General features: G+C 37.5%; 1 protein-coding gene across 14 annotated transcripts in view; it reads right to left on the bottom strand.

Annotated features, from left to right (window-relative positions):
• Positions 1–970: 970 nt before the first annotated feature.
• Positions 971–22011, bottom strand: part of RGS22 (regulator of G protein signaling 22) — a 145145-nt gene continuing 124104 nt past the window's right edge. For 7 of the 14 annotated variants that reach the window (XM_049853627.1, XM_049853619.1, XM_049853620.1 and 4 more), the window contains 5 exons: positions 19402–19581; positions 15423–15575; positions 8274–8372; positions 6422–6515; positions 5117–6304 (listed from right to left, as the gene is read on the bottom strand). In XM_049853627.1, coding sequence (XP_049709584.1) covers positions 6138–6304; positions 6422–6515; positions 8274–8372; positions 15423–15575; positions 19402–19581 — 693 coding nt within the window. In that variant the 3' untranslated portion in view covers positions 5117–6137. The other 7 variants (XM_049853621.1, XM_049853624.1, XM_049853622.1 and 4 more) reach the window with 5 other exon arrangements.

Raw genomic sequence — 22011 nt, 5'->3', positions numbered from 1 at the left:
AGGAAACTAAGACATGCTAAAGGCTTTAACGGAAAAAACAGACAACATTCAAGAACAGATGGGTAATCCAAGCAAAGAAACTGTAACCCTATGAAATACTCAAAAGGAAATGCAAGAAATTAAAAACACTGTAACAAAAATGAAGAATGCTTTTGATAGGCTCATTAGTAGTTTGGACACAGCAGAGGGAAGAATCAGTGAGCTTGAAGACACGTCAGTAGAAACTTCTCAAACTGAAAAGCAAAGATTAAAAAAAAAAAAAGACTGACGAAAACAGAACTGATTATCCAAGAACTGTGGGACAATTACAAAACCGTAAGACTATACAACATAAAGTGTAAACTCTAATGTGAACTAGGGACTTTAGTTAAGAGTAATGTATCAATATTGGGTCATCAGTTGTAACAAATGTACCACAGGCAGGTTAAGATGTTAATGGGAGAAACAATGTGCAGGTGGGAGGGGGTAAGTGGGCACTCTGTACATTCGGCACAATTTCTCCGTAAGCCTCAAACTGTTTGAAAAATAGTCTGTTAAAAAAACGAGTATAGCGATTTAAAAAGGAAAATACAATTATTTGCAAGTGAGGTAATGAAGTAATTTTCAATTAAATGACATGACAAAGATGCACATTTAAGAAATGTAACATGGATTAAGTTATGTCTTTAATACTAAAATTGCTTATTAAAAAATTATATACACAAAGCTGAACCTGACCCAACTGGTCAAATTACTTTTAGATTACTTCAATATTGTATTTATTTCAAAATACACTATTCACCTAAAACAATAATGCAAGCAAACAACGTATGAGCTCAATTTTCCTATGTTTTGAAGGGTGAAAATTTACATGGTATACAAGTAATTGGTGTGATTTTAAATCCTAGAACTCTTCCAGAACTCAATTCTTCTTTTCTTTAAGGGAACTCATAAAATCAAGAAACACATCAGATGCAAAACTATAGCACAACTGGAATTTATTTATTTATTCATTTTTACACACACAAGTCAGATTTAAGGGCCTTTTAAAGATTACCTAAAATAGAGCATATGTTACATTAAATGCTAAGAATTTTTTTTAAGGTTTGTTAATTCAACAAACATCAGCTCAGTATCTCCTTTAACGTTTCGGAAGACAAAGTAAAAGAAATGATTCAAGTGGATGTAATACAGATAACCACCAAAACAAATGAGCCGCCATCAATCAGGAGGCCCTGCTGGTAGTCTTATGAGGCTAGCAGGTGTAATATATCTACATATTAATCATATGCTGGAAAACTAGAACGTAAACATTCCATTGTGACCAGACATTTAAAAAAATAAAGCATACAAATGTTCTAAAATCTACAGCAGTGGTTCTCAGCTATATCTGCCAATGTCTGGAGGTATCCTGGGTTGTCGTAACTGGAAAAGTGCTTCTGGCAAGTGGTGGGTAGAGGCCAGAGATACTGCTCAGCACCCTACAACGCCCGGCACAGCCCTCCGTAATGAATGTCAATAGTGCCAAGGTAGAGAAAGCTGGGTCTAGAGGGATTTAATAAGCATTCATTTTTGCATCAAGTCTTCTCTGATAGTCATGATGACGCGTACTTTCATAGTATGCAAACTAATGTGGATAGAACAAAGATTATACACTTTACATAAAATTAGCACATTAGTATGTATTTCTAACTATAAAAATTACTAATAGCATATTTTTGTGAATAGCATTAGTCTGAACTTTCTTAGATGAGATTTTTTTTTTTTTACCTTCCTGTGATTTTACAGTAGTGATATTTCCTTCATTTGTTCAACAAATATTTATTGAACATCTACTTTCTAAGTTCTATGTAAGGTGTGGAGCCCTGGTAGTGTAATGTTTAAAAGCTTGGCTGCTAACCAAAGGTTGGCAGTTCAAATCCACCAGCCGCTCCTTGGAAATCCTGTGGTGCAGTTCTACACTGTCCTGTTGGGTCACCATGAGTTGGAATTGACTCAACAGCAACGGGTTTGGCTTTAGTATGTAAGATGCTGGAATGCAAAGTCAAATAACAGCTTTAGTAGAGGAGACAGACATGTAAAACAAATTACAATCAGTGTGATTAGTGCTATTACAGAGTTATGAACACACTATAATAGTAGAAGAAACAAAAAACCAAAACCCGTTGCTGTGGAGTCAATTTCAACTCACAGCAACACTAGAGGACAGAGTAGAAATTCCCCACAGGGTTTCCAAGGCATGGCTGGTGGTTTCAAACTGTTGACCTTTTAGTTAGCAGCTGAGCTCTTAACCACTGTGCCACCAGGGCTCCAGTGGTGGAAAGGGGAGTGATAATTTCTGTAGCTGTTTGGGGCAGACTGCGTAAGAGAAGCATATCAAACACAGCTTTCCAAGAGGAACAAATGCCTGATCTTAATGTTTACATCAAAAAACAGGTTGGCCTTATACATACGTCATGCTTTCTAAGGAACTTTTAACAATTACAGGCTTTACAATAATCAAAAAAAAAAAAAGGATTGGATTTAGGTGACAGAATATCAATCAAATTTGCATTTTACAAAAATGGCTCTGAAGACAGTTGGGAGGTGGCCAGACAGGATTAAGGGAAACAAATTAGGACCCTGACCCAAGGTGATGGGGGTCTGGAAAACGGCAGGCACCCAACTGTGGGGGTAGGGAGGAGGAGGTGCACTGGGGAAATGTTAAGAAGAATCCACGCACCCTTCAGAAGACATTTGCTGGGCACACTGTTGTTGTTGTTAGGTGCCGTCGAGTCCGTTCCGACTCACAGTGACCCTATGCACAACAGAACGAAACACTGCCCAGTCCTGTGCCATCCTTACAATCGTTATGCTTGAGCTCATTGGTGCAGCCACTGTGTCAATCCACCTCGTTGAGGGTCTTCCTCTTTTCCACTGACCCTGTACTCTGCCAAGCATGATGTCCTTCTCCAGGGACTCATCCCTCCTGACAACATGTCCAAAGTATGTAAGACGCAGTCTCGCCATCCTTGCTTCTAAGGAGCATTCTGGTTGTACTTCTTCTAAGACAGATTAGTTCGTTCTTTTGGCAGTCCATGGTATAGTCAATATTCTTCGCCAACACCACAATTCAAAGGCGTCAACTCTTCTTTGGTCTTCCTTATTCATTGTGCAGCTTTCACACGCATATGATGCGATTGAAAATACGATGTCTTGGGTCAGGTGCACCTTAGTCTTCAGGGTGACATCTTTGCTCTTCAACACTTTGAAGAGGTCCTTTGCAGCAGATTTGCCAAATGCAATGTGTCTTTTGATTTCTTGACTGCTGCTTCCATGGCTGTTGATTGTGGATCCCAGTAAAATGAAATCCTTGACAACTTCAATCTTTTCTCCGTTTATCACAATGTTGCTCTTCGGTCCAGTTGTGAGGATTTTTGTTTTCTTTATGTTGAGGTGTAATCCATTACTGAAGGCTGTGGTCTTTGATCTTCACTAGTTAGTGCTTCAAGTCCTCTTCACTTTCAGCAAGCAAGGTTGTGTCATCTGCATAACACAGGTTGTTAATGAGTCCTCCTCCAATCCTGATGCCCCATTCTTCTTCATATAGTCTAATGTAAGGAAATTGCCTCCAGCGGCAGAACTTGGGACTAGCCTATGCTGGAGGATGCTCCGTGGGGAAGACAAAAGTGAACAAGCAGACTGTGGTTGTTGTTACTTGCCTTTGTGAGTTGATTCCTACTCATGGTGACCCTATGGGTGCAGATTAGAACTGCTCCATAATGGTTTTCAAGGCTGTGACCTTTTGGAAACAGATTGCCAGATCTGTCTTCCCAGGCACCTCTGGGTGGGTTCGAACCACCAACCTTCAGCTACTAGTCAAGCTCTTAACCATTTGCACCATCCACTGGCTCCTTGAACAAGTAGATATTACAAAAGTTAATGGAAATTTAATATATACATAACACAATAAAAACTTTAGTAAGTTATCTATTTTCTTAGTTTTATTCTAGAATAAAATGGACTACAGAATACTCTTAAATACTTTTAAAATGTCAGACTTCAGGGCCATTATAGAGGATGGAGCAAGGGGGAGAGCAGGGGAGACTACAGGGGGCCAATGCTTTAAAAAAAAAGTGTCCACAAACCACTGCTTTGGAAGAAAGATGGTCTCTGGCGTATGCCTCACGATACTTGGAATTATATTTCCCCTTTTAATAGTGCTCAGTGCTGAGGCACTATTAAAGTGTCTCTGTGGAGAAAGAGGAGTGGCATTTTCTACTTTGAATACACCTTCTGTGATTGTATGAGAGCGGACGGCCAAAGCTCTCAATCAGATTACAGAGTTAAGGGAGGTCATAGTCCTCAGAGCTCCTCAGTCATGAGGTCTACAGAAGGTAAAGGTCCATCCTCCCAGGTCACTTCCAGCACATTCCCCTGTCCCTCCAAAATGGAGCAGAGGAGGCTTCTCTCCGCCACAGTGCAGCTCCAGTTAATAAGGAAGCTTTCATTTTTTGAAGGTCTTTTCTTGCTGCCCTAACAGTTTATCTCAAAGGGTAGTTCAGAGAACACCTGCATCAGAAACACCTGGGGTGTCTGTTAAGAGGGAGATTCCTGAGCCCTGCTCGAGAAATACTGAATCAAACTCTCAGGGAATGGGCCTAAGAAATTCCATTGCTAGCAAATGTCACACTTGTCTTATGCTCACTAAAGTGTGAGAATGGTTTTAATACACAGATCCGTTAGGAATTGGGGATGGGATGGGGCTTTTCCCATTGTGTCTTAGGTCTATTTATTGCTAGGAAAATTAGTCCTCCCATGATCTGTTGACTATATCTGCTAACCAAATATAATAAGTGCTCAGGGGATATCTGCTCAATGACTACTTGAAGAATATGACATTATATTTTCTTAAGGAATATGATAGGCAAAATGTTTAGATCCTTCTAACATAGACAGTAGTAGCTTTATTCTAAATAAGTTTTTTAAATTTTAGTTTTGTATATCATGTGTACAGAACAGTTTTAATTTTAAAACTATTGGAGTAAAACAAGCCAAACTTTATTTAGGTGGTAAGCTTGCTCTAATGCAGACCAAATCACTTGAGCTTCTTACGCCAGTTAAATTTGCCTTAAAGAATTCCTGTAAAAAAAAAAAAAAAAAAAAGAGGGGGGATGAAAACATAAACAGCTATAGAAAATGTAAATTCAAAACAACTTACATGGAGTTGTTGAGCATCAAAAAAGTTAACAAATGTGCCAGTAAACCCTAAAAGCTGGGGGTGCTATAAGGCTGTTCTGAGGGGTGGGGAAACTGCAGATGGGTACAGTGGCTAGGGTAAAGCAGAAAAGAAAACAGGTAAGCGGGCTAAGAACATTAATGCCTGCTCACAGAATCCTCCCAAGAACCAGAGAACTAAGGATTTTGAGAAACCAAGATGTTAAGGTGCAAGATAAAAGAGAAAGGGGACTTTTCCTGGGCTTTTCAAGTATTGTGTCACTGAGTTACAGTTATTCCACATTTATACTACTATCCTACTTTGTAAAGACACTGTTAAGCTCTAAAGTCAGAATCCAATCACAATTGTATAATCACATCAGTATCTTATGGGAGACTGGTCATTGGCTTAATTTTCAGTTCCTTCTTTTATTTTTATTTCCTTCTCACATTCTCAACTTGGAAAAGCTGAGCTTGAGAAAACGGAACTAGAGCCAGTTTTTCCATACATGTTCTTTGTGGGAGGGAAGAACAGATAAGGAGTAAATAGAAACAATAAATGAGCATTCTCCAGAGGCCTTACTTCTCAGGAGACTCTGCCATTCAGAAGGGAGGCAAGGCTTTTGTTAGCGTATGTGTGCATGTGTGCGTGTGTGTCTGTGTGCACACATATGTGTGCGTGTGTGTGTGTCTGAGGGGCATGAGCGGGATTATCCAATTCTCAGACCATGACTTATCTTGCACCTATCAGCTGCAGGGTATAAACACTCACATGAATGCTCTCACTCTGGAAATGGGAAGAAATATTACGTGAGTATACATCTTTTTTTTTTTTTTAGTCTTTCCTCCTCTGCAGAGGAAAAAGAACAAGAGAAAGAGGAAGACAGAGACACACACCCACTGAAATTCTCCTAACGTAGGGATCAGGGCAGTTGCGGGAAGCTGGTCCTCACCCCCCCTTCCTACCCTCTGAATCTGGATGATCGCCTGAGAGGCAAGGGTCTAAAAATAAGAAAGAACTGAAGATATACTATCACCAGAAACTCACTCTGGGTGGTGTGGGAAGGCACGGCTTTTTTCAAAGACATACTTGAAGTATTAGATTTAAAATTTGTGAGAGATGGTGTGCCTGCATAAAAATAAGAGAAATAAGGAAAACAGTAAATTAAGTACTGGCAAAGTTTTCTAAAATTAACCTGTGATAGAAGATAACAAAGCAACCCTATAAGCAAAAAGCAAAAATTACCTGTAAACAACTTTTTTTCCAGCTCTTCTTGAATTTTAAGAAGAATTCTCTCTTGTTCTAAGGCTTCTATGTATTTTGAGTAACACCAGGTGGGCTACAAAAACAATTTTGAAAGTTAATTCTAGAAATGTTTGTCCAATAAAGACATGGAAGGTTGGATAGATGGCTTATATCAGCCTCCTCATTTAAGCTTTTTATTGAAGAATAACATACACAAAGAAAAGTATACATATCATAAATATAAAATTAGATGAATTTTCACAAACTGAACTTACCCATTTAACCTTTTAACTGGCTACCCTAAATTATTATTGATCTACCTTTCTCAATTTAAGTAAGGATATTTATGATGAAGCACACGTATTTTTTCTATAGTCTTGATGTAAATTTTTGAATTCCCTGGCCCCTGGTTGTAGCGAGGGGATGTGAGGATGATGATGTATTATTTCTCAGCGAATCCATGTCACAAAAGCTTTGTAGTTATCTTGACAACTATTCTGTCACCTTCATATATTCAATTTGACTATTAATTTAGGTGCCTGGGAAAGGTCCAAGTTTAGGGGGATAATTTTGGCATGTGGGTTGATTAAATACCTTTGATGTGCAAAATCTATCTGATACGAATGTATATATGGAGCATCCACACTTGCAAAATGGCAGCGTATTATTATTTTACAAATTGCTAGAGTAATTCGATACGCATACCTTAAATAATATTTATAAAACGCCTTTGGTTTCCAAAAGCTTTTTAGTTTCTCAGAACAATCCTGAGATACATAAAACAGAATATCATTATCACCATCATTCTCTTCTCTCTCCCTTAACAGATGAGGAAACAGGCTCAAAGGAGATGAAGTGATTTCTTCAGCCTTCAAGGCAATACTTGCTCATAAGCGACAGAGTAAAAACTATAAGCCTGGTATTTCTACTTCTAAATTCCTCCCTTTATTTTTACACTGTGTTTCTGAAATTAAATGTTAGCCATTTGTTAGTAAATATACTTCTGAATACTATCATTAGGCCATATATTTTTAGATATATCTGTTTCAATGCATGATTCCACAAAATTGGATATTTCTCTTATTTCAATAATAGTTTCATAGTCTGTCTTATCTTGGTAGCTGAACTTATTTGACATTCCTAAATACCAAAAAGGATTGTTTCTTGAGTTAGTATTATCCTAAGATGCAAACAACTTCAATACAAATTATCCAAAATGAACATAAATAGAACTTATGAAAATTCAGAGAAGTTATATTAATGTGCTAGTTATAAATGTAAAGATAAAAGCTGTAAATGTATTAGTTGGTGGTCATGTACTGACACATTTTATGACCACTTCGAAGAATTGAGAAATTGAGACTAAGCATTTGGCATTCTTCCTATTTTCTCTTTTCCAGAAAGACAGTCATTTCAATTTGTACAACTTAAACCTCCAAGTGTATCAAGAAATTATTTTCTTTGATATTGTGCAGAAGCAGCTGAAATTTTAATGTTCTCTGAAGACTCAAATTCCCTTCTTTTTCCAAGTCTGTCTTATTATTATAATTTTAGCCTTGTTTTAAAACAAACATGCCTCTACTACTGTAAAATGACCAAGTTGCTGTCCATTATCGAATGCTCTATCCAAAAGCAAAAAACCCCCTAACGCTGAGTCGATTCCAACTCACAGCGACCCTATAGTACAGAGTAGAACTGCTCCATAGAGTTTCCAAGGAGTGGCTAGTGGATTCAAACTGCCAACCTTTCGGTTAGCAGTCATTTCTCTTAACCACTACGCCACCAGGGTTTCCAATACTCTATCCCAATGCTCTATAGAGGAAGTGATATCTGCTGTATCTTTCCTGCTTACCTGTCGGCCGTATGCTTGAAAGCCTAAAAGTGATTCACTGATCAAAGCAGCTGTTTTGGCGACAGTCCCTGACATACCTCCATATTGTTTGGCTCCATCCTAATATTAAATTATTCCACAAAAGGGATAATGAAATGTTAATATAAACTTGTAATTAAGGAATCATAACCTCATATAGTATTTTGTAAGCCCCACACCTGAGGTCTCATCAAGTCGATACTACTAATGTGATATAGTCTACTGTTTTGATCTTTCATTTTCTTTTATATTAATATAAAGATATTAAAAGAAATTATGAAGTAGAATGTAAAAATCACCCCCAAATTCTCACCTCCAAGCGAAACCACTGTAAACATTCTCATAAACACCCATCCAGACTTTTCATTAGGGAAAATAATATTCTATCATAATTAGTCTTCCTTATCTCCCATTTTCCATGTTAAAAAATGCTTGTGTGAAATTTGAAGTTACTAATAACTGAAACCAATATGTTTACTGTATATAATAAAAGCATTCAAAAGCAAAGTTCCTTTTTTTTTTCCTTAGGATTATTCATCCTACAAAATGGTTGACTTTCAAATGTCATTATCTGTACCTAACCCTGTTAGTAGTTACCAGTTTAACAGATATGGACGATAAGATCAATTAAAGACATTTGTATTTCCATAATCAAAGTACTATGTGAATAATACAAGCACACATCTTGGATTTTCTGGGGAAGTTGCAATTTAAGATACTTTCTACTCTCATCACATCGTATGTCTCAAGTTTTGTTTCAGACAATGTATTTACCATATAACTAAGCAATGAGAAAAGAGTTAAAACCACACTAGAAAGTTGTGACGTTCTTCCTCAGAGCTTGGGTAGGGTAAGAGATTTTCTTTATATTCTCATTTTTATATTCATTTAGTCAATAAGTATCTATTGAGAACCATTTGCCACATTCCTACTTTTTAAGATTAACTCAAATTTACATTGTCTATGAAGTCCCTCCCTTCTTCCCTTAGAATAATTATTCCTTTTCTGTGATCTTGAAGTTGTCTGTTTATATCACCTGCAGTTAAATGTCTGCATATCTACCTACCCTTAAATTATATGTAAATTATATTCAGATTCCTAGCACCTAGCATAGGAACTATACGTAGTGAATGCTCCATAAGTCTGGTGAAAGAAAGAAGGTTTAGGATGGGAAGCTCTGTTTAGACGCTACTGAAGCCATGTTAGTAAAAAGTACAGCAAACTCATGTGTGAAGTGATTTTGTTTTTAATCAGCTGTGACTAGTAAAGCTATTCACAGGCCACAGATGGAATCAGAGAACTCCAAATAGACATGAAGTAAAAAACAGTCATCCTCACCCCACCTCCAAATCAATCCTTCAAATATCTTTAGAAAGAGCTTTTCTGACTCTACAAATTCAGATCACATTTTCACAGCTCAGTTGGATATGGACTTGCCTGAAGGCGCTGGAGAAGGCAGATGTAAGGATTTTCATTTAATAAATTCTGTTCCTTGTCTGATTACATTTTTATATTGGCCCAGATGTATATTTGGTTTGAGGGGAAAATCATTTTTGGTATTACTAATTATTTATCACCTAAAGTATTGGACCCCCACATGTCTGTCAGTTTGTCACACTGTGGGGCTTGCGTATTGCTGTGATGCTGGAAGCTATGCCACCAGTATTCAAATACCAGCACGGTCACCCATGGCAGACAGGTTTCAGCTGAGCTTCCAGGCTAAGACAGGCTAGGAAGAAGGACGCGGCAGTCTACTTCTGAAAAGAATTAGCCAGTGAAAACCTTATGATTAGCAGCAGAACACCTGAGTGATATAGTGCTGGAAGATGTGCCCCTTAGGTTGGAAGGCACCCAAAATATGACTGAGGAAAAGAACTGCTTCCTCAAAGTAGAGTCAACCTTAATGATGTGGATGGAGTCAAGCTTTTGGAGCTTTCATTTGCTGATGTGGCATGACTCAAAATGGAAGAAACAGTTGCAAAAATCCATTAGTAATAATAAACACTGTCAGTGATAGAATAATATCCACACTCCTACAAGGAAGACCAATTAATACCAGTATTATTCAAATTCACACACCAACCACTAAGGCCAAAGATGAAGCATTGAAGGTTTTTACCACTTTCTGCAGTCTGAAATTGATCAAACATGCAATCAGGATGCACTAATAATTACTGGTGATTGGAATGTGAAAGCTGGAAACAAAGAAGGATCAACAGTTGGAAAATGTGGCCTTAGTGATAGAAACAATAGCAGAGATGGCATGACTGAATTCTGCAAGGCCAACGACTTCTTCATTGCAAATACTTTTCACCAACATTAACAGCGACTATATACGTGGACCTCGCCAGATGCAATACACAGGAATCAAATTAACTACATCTATGGAAAGGGACAATTGAAAAGCTCAATATCATCAGTCAGAACAAGGCCAGGGGCTGACTGCGGATCAAACCATCCATTACTCATATGCAGCTGAAGATGAAGAAAAATTAGAAAAAGTCCATGAGAGCCAAAGTACAATCTTGAGTATATCCCACCTGAATTTAGAGACCATCTTAAGAATAGATTTGAGGTGTTGAACACTAATGACCGAAGACCAGACGAGTTGTGGAATGACATCATACATGAAGAAAGCAAGACGTCATTAAAAAGAAAGGAGAGAGAGAGGGAAGCCGGCAAAATTGTCAAGAAAGGAGAGACTGAAAGGGCTGACTCAAGACGGGGAGAGTAAGTGGGAGTAGGGAGTGAGATGTATGTAAACTTATATGTGACAGACTGATTGGATTTGTAAACGTTCACTTGAAGCTTAATAAAAGTTATTATAAAAAAAAAAAAAAAAAGAAAGGAGAGAAAGAAGGTATTATGATGAGATGTGCAAAGGCCTGAAGATGGAAAATCAAAAGGGAAGAACACGCTCAGCATTTCTCAAGCTGAAAGAACTGAAGAAACAATTCAAGCCTCGAGATGCAATAATGAAAGATTCTATAGGAAAAATATTAAATGGCACAGGAACCATCAAAAGCAGATGGAAGGAATATAGAGTCACTATACCACAGTATGACAAACTGACAGATGTGTGGTAGCACGACTCAAAATGAGAAGAAACTGTTGCAAATGTCCATTAATAACAGAAACATGGAATGTACGAAGCATGAATCTAAGAAAACTGAAGTCATCAAAATGAAGTAGAATGCATAAAGATTGATATCCTAGGCATTACTGAGCTGAAATGAACTCGTATTGGCCATTCTGAATCAGACAATCATATGGTTTACTATACTGGAAATGACAAATTGAGGAGGAATGGCGTCACATTCATCATCAAAAAGAACATTTCAAGATCTATCCTGAAGTACAACGCTGTCAGTGATAATATCCACACGCCTACAAGGAAGACCAGTTAACACAAATATTATTCAAATTTATGCACTACTAATGCCAAAGATAAAGAAATTGAATATTTTTACCAACTTCTGCAGTCTGAAATTGATCAAACATGCAATTAAGATGCACTGATAATTACTGGTAACTGGAATGTGGTAAGTCAGAAACAAAGAAGGATCTATAGTTGGAAAATATGGCCTTGGTGATAGAAACGATGTCAGAGAGCACATGATAGAATTTTGCAAGACCAATGACTTATTCATTGCAAATACCTTTTTTCAACAACATAAACAGTGACTATACACTTGGACCTCACTGGATGGAAAACAAAGGAATCGAATTGACTATATCTGTGGAAAGAGATGAAGGAAAAATTCAGTATCATCAGTCTGAACAAGGCCAGGGACTCACCTCAGGACAGACCATCAATTAGCTGGTATGTACGTTCAAGTTGAAGCTGAAGAAAATTAAAACAAGTCCACAAGTACTAAAATATGACCTTGTGTATGTCCCACCTGAATTTCGAGACCATCTCATTGAACACTTAATGACCAAAGACCAGATGAGTTGTGGGATGACATCATATGCGAAGAAAAGCAAAAGGTCATTAAAAAGGCAGGAAAGAAAGAAAAGACCAAAATGGATGTTAGAAGAGACTCTGAATCTTGCTTTTTAAAGCACATCAGCTAAAGTGAATGGAAGAAATGAAGTAAAAGAAATGTACAGAAGATTTCAAAGGGTGGCTAAAGAAGACAAAGTATAATGAAATTGCAAAGACGTGGAGTTAAAAACCAAAAAGGAAGAACATGCTTGGCATTTCTCAAGATGAAAGAACTGAAGAAAAAATTCAAGCCTCAAGTTGCAACAGTGAAGGATTCTACGGGCAAAATACTGAATGACATGGGAAGCATCAAAAGAAGACGGAAGGAATACACAGAGTCACTGTACCAAAAAGAATTGGTCTACATTCAGTCATTTCAGGAGGCAGCATATGATCAAGAACCAATGGTATTGAAGGAAGATGTCCAAGCTGCACTGAAGACACTGGCAAAAAACAAAGCTCCAGAAATTGAGGGAATACCAGCTGTGATGTTTCAACAGATGGATGCAGCACTGGAAGTGCTCACTCGTCTATGCCAAGAAATTTGGAAGACAGCTACCTGGCCAACCGACTGGAAGAGATCCATATTTTGCCCACTCGAAAGAAAGGTGACTCAACAGGATGCGGAAATTATCGAACAATATCATGAATATCACACATAAGTAAAATTTTGCTGAAGATAATTCAAAAACTGTTACAGCAGTATATCAACAGGAAACTGCTAGAAATTCTAGCCAGATTCAGAAGAGGATGTGGAACCAGGGATATCATTGCTGATATTAGATGGATCTTCGTTGAAAGCAGAGAATACCAGAAAGATATTTACTTGTGTTTTATTGATTGTGCAAAAGCATTTGACTGTGTGGATCATAAGTTATGGATAACATTGTGGAGAATGGGAGTTCCAGAACATTTGTTTTCCTGGAGAACCTGTGCACAGACCAAGAGGCAGTCGTTAAAACAGAATAAGGGGATGTTGACTGGTTTAAAATCAGGAAAGGTGTGTGTCAGGGTTGCATCCTTTCACCATACTTATCTAATCTGCACACTGAGCAAATAATCTGAGAAGCTAGACTATATGACGAAGAATGAGGCATCAGGATTGGAGGAAGACTCATTAACAAATGGCAAAATGCACATGACACAGCCCTGTTTGCTGAAAGTAAAGAGGACTTAAGCACTTACTGATGAAGATCAAAGACTACAGCCTTCAGTACGGATTACACCTCAACATAAAGGAAAGAGAAATCCTTACAACTAGACCAGCAAGCAACATCATGATAAATGGAGAAAATACTGAAGCTGTCATGGATTTCATTTTACTTGGATGTACAATCAACACCCATGGAAGCAGCTGTCAAGAAATTAGACAATGTTTTGCATTGTACAAATCTGCTGCAAAAGACCTCTTTAAAAGTGTTGAAAAATAAAGATGTCACTTTGAGGACTGAGGTGCACCTGACCCAAGCCATGATATTTTCCATCGCCTCATACGCATGGGAAAACTGGACAATGATAAGGAAGAGTGGAGAAGAACTGAATTATGATGTTGGCGAAGAATACTGAATATACCATGGACTGCCAAAGGAACGAACAAGTCTGTCTTGGAAGAAGTACAGCCAGAGTGTTCCTTGAAAGCGAGGATGGCAAGACTTAATCTCCGGTATTTTGGATATGTTATTCGGAGGGACCAGTCCCTGGTGAAGAACATCATGCTTGGCAGAGGGTCAGCGAAAAAGAGGAAGACCCTCAAGGAAATGGATTGACACAGTGGCTGCAACAATGGGCTGAAACACAGCAATGATTCCAAGGATGGCACAGGACCAGGCAGTGTTTTGTTCTGTTGTACGCAGGGTTGCTATGTGTTGGAACCGACTTGATAGCACCTAAAAACAACAGATCTAAGTATATCAGCATGGGAAGAATGAAAAAACATGTTGTTGAATATAAAAAGAAAGATGTACAAAGACGTATTTAATAAACGGTATTTTTTTTATTATTTATGTAAGTTGAATATTTATTCAGTGTAAGGCCTGTAATGTTTATGAATGCACATACTATATAAAAAACTATTTTTAAAAAGTGTTAGAAGGATGTACCCCAAACTTAATGGTTGCCCTTGGGGAGAGTGGGGAGTAACAGGACTCAGGGCAGGATTAAAGGAGACTTTACTCAATTTCCAATATTTTATTTCTTACGGGGAAAAAAAAACAAATGAAGCAAAATGTTAACAGCATTTATTTTGACCTGATGAGTGTTCCATATATTACTTTTGTATCTTTAATTTTCTTAAAAAAAAAAAAAATTCATAATCTTATAAATAAAATCAAACATATTACTGGAGAGAAATTACTCCTTAATTCAAATAAAATAGACAAATATAAAGAGATACTTGAATGGATGAATGAATAGACAGACTAAGAGACAAATAGGCAGGCTGGCCAATTCATGACTCATAGTTACACAGTGGCTGCAACAATGGGCTCAAGCATAACAACGATCGTGAGGATGGCACACGACTGGGCAGTGTCTCGTTCTGCTGTACGCAGCATTGCTATGAGTGGGAACTGACTAGACGGCACCTAACAACAACATTTACAACTTTCACAGTCAATGAATCATTCTGTAATTTTAATACGGAAAACACCACCTCTCAGTACATAATATTTTTTCATTAATTTATTCCCCCATTTATTCAATGAACAATGATTAACAATTGAGCATGTACTATGTGCTGGACACTACTGTAGGTGCTTATGAGAAACAGATGAGTAGGACAGACACTGTCCTTGAGGATCTCAGTCCAGTGAGAAGGACAGATGCCACACATATATCACAGGACAACATAAAGTGTGTTCTAAGAGAGGTAGGACTATTATCACCCTGGAGGCACACAAAAGGGAGCTGCTCACGCTGCCTAGGGGAGTCAAGGAAGCCTTCAGAGAGAAGAGATGACATTTGAGATGAATTTTGAGGAATTCAAAAACAAGTCTGAAATCTCTAACTTGAAGGCTTAAAAACCGCTAAAATCTGTATTCTACAACTCTTCTCTGTATTTTCCCCAGCCTAGACTCTTTTACAAATTCACACATATTACATACCTTTTGAAAGTCTCATTAAACCCAAAATGAGTCTTATCTCACCTTTACTAACTTGTCATCTTCCACGACTGCAAATTTCTTTTTCTTATATTCTTGTCTTCTCTCTAAAACACTCATAATTTTTTCATCAGTTAAGTTCTTCCTAAACTCACAAAACTGGGGCCAAAATTTAAACAGAACCCCAAAAATTGTCATCTGTATAAAAAACAAAGTATGTCTTAGATTACAATTTTATACAAATGTACCAATTTAAACTCTAATTCACCATAATAATGGATTAACTATTCTGTCTTTAATATACAGCATGTTTCCTCCAACTTATTGTCTCCAGACATCTTGGTATAGTTTAGCTCAGCACATGCTTATCATCAATGTTTTCTATTACCAATGAGAAGTCTTTCTTTAAAAAAAAAAAAATGCACTTAAAAGTCACTTTATTCTTTGTTTCTCTAACCAATTGATTGTATTAATAAAGAATCCATTAGGTCTTTTTAAATAAGAAATTTATGTTTTCTTTTAAAATATATACTAGCTGACCTGCCACACACTCTGCTGTTTCATGCAAGTATTTCAAATATTCAATTCATTAAGGGGAAACTCAACCCACCCCCTACCCTTTTCTTTCTTTCAGAGAAAGGAAATACCATTTTGCCTCTGGAAAAGCTCTTAAACAAAGCTGCAGATCTAAGAATAAATCTTGAGTAACTTTTAAATGATATAATCTTTCTTTTATGTGAGAGCAAGAAAAGTAACATTTAAGAAGCAGACTGGTATCCTGGACAAATGCTTTCTATGAGGACACTCTATATTAAGTGATTAATTGTGATATTTATAGAGATAAGAATTGTTGCTCAAATTCCCATACAAAGTTTTTCCATTAGTTCCAGAGGCGTACTTCCAAGAAGGTAGGACTTGCCACATCAGATCAAGAAGTTGAATATCTTACTGCTAGGAATGGCCTTTACCTAATGCCCTAGAGAAAAATGAGCCATCCCATTAGGCTCCAAGCCAACTCATGGGGGAAAAGAGGAATTTTTAAAAATAAATGCTGCAGTAATAAACAGAACCCTGACCTGGCAGATTTCATCATCCCTCTTTTCAGTACATGAATGTTATTAGTAATTCTAAAATTACTTACTCCTTTTAAAATACAGCTTTATCAATGAATTCTATAGCCTCTTGGAGCTATGAAGTTTAAAAGCTAGAGATATTTTATTTGAGGAAATGCAAGCCTAGATTTTTTTTCATTTATACTGATCTGCCATTCATTTCATTAAGTAAAATCCTCTGTTCCAGTGTTAAGAGATTATGATAATTTTTACTATGAACTTCTTAACCTTAATTATTCCTCCTCCTCTATACACCAAATGACTCTCTTTCTTGGTTCTCCCAAACCTGAATCATTCCCAGCTCTCAGATATTCTCATCTAGAAGCCCTTCCAGTAAAAGTCACCCAAGTAGGATACAATTTTTCAATGGAAGACAATACTGCTCTATTCCTGAAAATTTACTATCGAGATCTTAGATTAATAATACACATATTGCTCATGAAAATTACTATGTACCTCCAGAACCTTAAAAAATAATCAAGTCACATGAGACTATGTGTGCAGCTCCTGTCTGGAGGTAAGATGAGAAGGCAGAGGGGGACAGGAGCTGGCTGAATGGACATGGGAAATACAGGTGGAGAGAAGGAGTGTGCTGTCACATCGTAGGGTGAGCAACTAGGGTCACAATAATGTGTGTATAAGTTTTTGTATCAGAAACTGACTTGAATTGTAAACTTTCACTTAAAGCACAATTAAAAAAAAAACCATTGTGAGTAACAAAATGTTTAAATAAATTACAGAGCTACTTTGCACACTGCCAGCAGATGCACAATGGTTTTAATATGAGTAAAAAGAGCCAGTCAAAATCTGTAGAGTAAGTTGTATAGTAAAATTTACCCTGCAGAGTAAAACTTTCCAAGCTATCAGGAGGGAGAGTGATGGGAAGGTGGGACTGCACTGACAACAATGCTAAAGGAGGCAATGGTTTCTCATTTACCATTCAGCCCTTCCGCTCCACTCTGCCCTCATTTCCAATTTGATCTTACTCCTCCCTGTCATACCAGATCTCTTCTTACATCACTCATTCCTGTGTTCAAAAATATTTACTGAATGCCTACTCTGTGCCAGGCACTACGGCCACAAAGGTAACTTAGAAACATTCCCCGTCCTCAAAGAGCTTACAATCTAAAAGAAAAGCCAGGCATGAGAGCAGTCACTTCCCACTTAGTGTGATTAAGTGTTATGACAGGGACAAATACAGGATATTATAGAAGCACACAGGATAATTAATACTGTAAAAAGTTCAGGAGGGAAGAGAATAAGGCCCATTTATACAAGTACAAACACTTCGGTGAGGCTGCATATAGATGGCAGGGATGGTAAAGTACACGGTTAGGGTGGTATGTAGGAATATGGACTTCATTCTGAGAGCAACGGGGAGAAATTAAATATTTTAATCAGTGAAGTGACACGATCAGATACGCATTTTGAAAAATGTTGCTCTGTCTGCAGTGAAGTGAATGTTTCGGAGAGAGCTTAGAACCAGGGCGCTTGGGTAATTAACATGAGAAACGCTGTAGATCTGAACAGTGGTAGTGGCGTGGAGTTGGGGGAAAGTGGACAGAACGACAGATAAAGATACAAATGCATAAGTTTTAGGGACTGATTAGATAGAGAGAAAAGGAAATGAAGGAAAAGGAAGACATGGAGATGGTAACCAGATCTCTGGCTTGTACACCTGAGTAGGAGGTGATGTCATTCTCTGAGATAGGAAACACAGGAGGAAATAACAGATTTGGTGGGGTGAGGCCCCTAAATAAAGATTTTCTTATTCTCAGATGCTCCGAAGTCCATATTTAAGTTATGTCTAGGACCCAGGTTTAGGAAATCAGGCAGAAGTCATAAGCTAGAGGGCTCCAATAAGACTCATTGACTACAATTCCTGGAAAGTGTGCCGGAATGAACCAATGTACAAATCATCCCAGAGTAGCTCCAGACATTCATAGTCAGACTCGAGGTCTTTAATATATATATTAACAAGCTCTGGCCTGATTATCAGGAGACCTAGGCTAGGCTATGTGATCATTGAGATCTTTTCATTTACACATGCTACAATTCTGGCACTGTGGTTTCTCTATTTTTCTCTAGAAGATCCTCAACCAATTCTACTCTATTTTTGCCTGTTTTAATACATAATTTGGATTGTGAGTTCACTTTCAGTCCCTTAGAGGACTTAGAACACAGCTGGCTTCCAAATGAATGTTAAGTAATAATGGCCTGTTTCCATGCTCAAGGGCAATCATACTTTAAATCTCTGTTTCATATCACTTAATTCATGACATGGCCTTCCCTACTACCCCTATTATAATTTATTTTTCTTAATCATTTTTTAGGAACAACATCACTAAAAGGCTTTTCCAAATGCAAATAAATTATGTTCACCAAGTCACTGTTTTGTATTATTCACCTTGAAAAGAAGTAACTTGAGTGGGTTAACAGGCATGACTTTCCTTTCAAAAGCTTGTGTACTTTTTGTTGGTCGAGTACTTAAATCTCCTCTCACTTATTTCATGAGCTCTGTGAATATTTCAATCTTGAAAAATACACAAATCTTGGGACACACATATTTTACATATTTTCGTGATAGCAGATATTTTAAAAGGAATTATGAATGGTGAAAAAGGAAGGAAGAATTAGGTGGAGTTTTTATAAGTTAGAAACAAAAGTGACTATGGAAAGTCAAAGTGTAATATTTAAATAATTTTATTTCTTGTACATTATAATCACCAAAATAGTAAGTCACTTGTTTCTTATATTTTGGTGGCATATATGAAAAAAATTTTAATAGAATAAATCCCAGAATCAAGAGGACTGGAACCTTGCCAAAAACGAATAACGCAAAAAGTTTAAAAGAATATCTAGACTGTCAATCCATTTTAAAATATGCTAAGCCACGTCCCCTGATCTCTTACCTGTGCTTCTCTAAATACATATGGTCCTAACTCCTTCCTGTGTTCAATAATCTTCTGGGCTTGCTCAATTGGAATGTCAATTTGTAAAGATGGTGGAATATTGGAATTAATAAAGCAGTTGATTATAGTTGTGATCTTCTTCTGGATGATGGACTCATCGCAATGAGAATGGCACAAGTCCTGAATAAAGAGGAAGAAAGAATAATACGTGACTGATGCATCACTAAGAGCACTTTATAGAACTGGGTCAATATGTGTTTTAATAAATGTACACATTTCAACTTCAACTCAAGAAGGTACTGGGGATACGTACCCTCATGAGGGTAAAACATGAGGAAAAGAGCACCCCACTTTTCCACTCATCCCCTCCTCTGTGCTTAGGTTTGAGAAACCTAAGACTTTGATACATATACCTTACATAGGTACAGGTTTTAATTCTGATTGCTTCTTTTCCCAGGCAAAGGAACAGCTTTAGTATCTACTTTGACTAATTTAATAAATATATTTTGAGTATATGCAATATGTCAGACACTGGGCTCATCCCCAAAACACAGTCCTTGCCCTTTAAAGTCTCTAGCGGAGGTGCAAATATGAAAACACATTATTCTAACTTGGGATAATTAATAAGTGGGAGGCATCTAACTCTGCTTAGAGGTGGATGGAAGAGTTCTCCCAACCAGAACTGCTTCTACAACAGGTGATTTACGCTCACAGATTAGCAGCATAAGCGGGAGGGCTGCTGTTGACAGGTGTCTCATTATGCATCTCTGAATATCTGTATTGTTCCAGTTACCCCATCACATTACCCTCTTTATATCCCAAGAACTTAAAAATAGTGGTAATACATTAAAAGGACACAGTTTTTATGTCACAGATGTAGCGCTATCATTTTTTAAAATAAAGAGGTAGCTTAGCTTGCATTATGGCATTTCCCTGTCAGAGACATTGTTCTCTAAGTCCCCAGAAAGCATACATATTATGAAGTTTCTAACTCTAAGTCAGAAATGAGTCAACATTTATTTAGCACCCACTGTATTCCAGACATTGTAATAGCAGTCTTATGAGCACTATAAAAGAAAAATTCTAGTGGCTGTCATACAAATCTTTACATACAGTTTGGCATAAGTTATGCGTGAAAAAAGGTCTGATATGTCACACTGTGACTGTTCCAAATACTTTAGCACTTTTTACTCAATATCACCTCCCCAGAAAATGCCTACTTATACCATATATGTTTGGTATGTTACCAAAACGAATTTTTTTTTTTTTGCCTTTACTAGCGGGATTATCATATGTAATTATCTGGTGAGTCTCGTTTATTATGGAATATAAGGCTGGTGAAATAAAATCAAATCTGTGAAGTTATACAGTTTACTTTTGAGAGTGAAGGGATAGAATTTAGACAGAATGACAACTGATATTTTTTTCTAACTGATCTACCCCATTGTGGTTATTAGCCTAGTTAATACCTATTACCCAGGATTCAGTTTAAACATACTTTCCTCTAGTAAGCTTTCTGTGACTGTCTTATTTCAGAAGAGATGTCCATCTTAAGAACTTCCCTAGCATGTTATACCTTCTCCATCACCGCACTAATCACACTCATTAAAACTACCTTTTCTATGACTGGTCTGTTTTTCCTACCAGACTGTAAGCTCTAGAAGCAACATCTGTCTTGATCACGGTTATATCCTCAGGATTTAGCCTAGCCAATAAATATCTGCTGAATGAATGTATCATTCCATTCCTTTTTCTATGCCCCCCCGAAAAAACATACACATTTTACATAAAATCATACGGTTTTCTAGTAGCTGAGTTTTTAAAAATCAATAACATGAGTACCTTCTACCATCTATTATTCTCCTACAGCATAATTATTTTGTTTTATCGTACTTTAGATGAAGGTTCACAGAACAAACTAGTTTCTCATTAAATAGTTAGTACACATATTGTTTTATGACATTGGTTAACAACCCCACAACATGTCAATACTCTCCCTTCTCAACCGTAGGTTTTCTATTACCAGCTTTCCTGTCAGCTCCTGCCTTCTAGTCCTTGCCCCAGGACAGTGCCCTTTTAGTCTCATTTTCTTTTATTGGTCTGTCCAATCTTTTGGCTGAAGGGTGAACCTCAGGAGTGACTTCATTACTGAGCTGATAGGGTGTCCAAGTGCCATACTCTCAGGGTTTCTCCAGTCTCTGTCAGGCCAGCAACTCTGGTCTTTCTTTTTGAGTTAGAATTTTATTCTAAATTTTTTTCCAGTTCTGTCTGGGACCCTCTATTGTGATCCCCTTCAGAGCAGTCAGTGGTGGTAGCCAGGCATCATCTAGTTGTACTGGACTTAGTCTAGTGGGGGCCATGGTAGATGTGGTCCATTAGTTGTTTGGACTAATTTTTCTTTTGTATCTTTAGTTTTCTTCACTCTTCCTTGGTTCCGAAGCAGTGAGACCAGTGGAGTATCCCAGATGGCCGATCACAGGCTTTAAGACCCCAGATGTTACTCATCACAATAGAATGTAGAACATTTTCTTTATAAAACTATGTTATGCCAATTAAGCTAGATGTTCCCCGAGACTATGGTCCCCACAGCCCTTAGCCCTGCAATTCGGT

This window comes from Elephas maximus, chromosome 15 (genome assembly GCF_024166365.1).
Source record: "Elephas maximus indicus isolate mEleMax1 chromosome 15, mEleMax1 primary haplotype, whole genome shotgun sequence".
In the NCBI taxonomy this organism is placed as follows: Eukaryota; Metazoa; Chordata; class Mammalia; order Proboscidea; family Elephantidae; genus Elephas; species Elephas maximus.
Note: the sequence above shows the minus strand (reverse complement) of the source record. Positions and strands in the feature narration are given on the sequence as shown.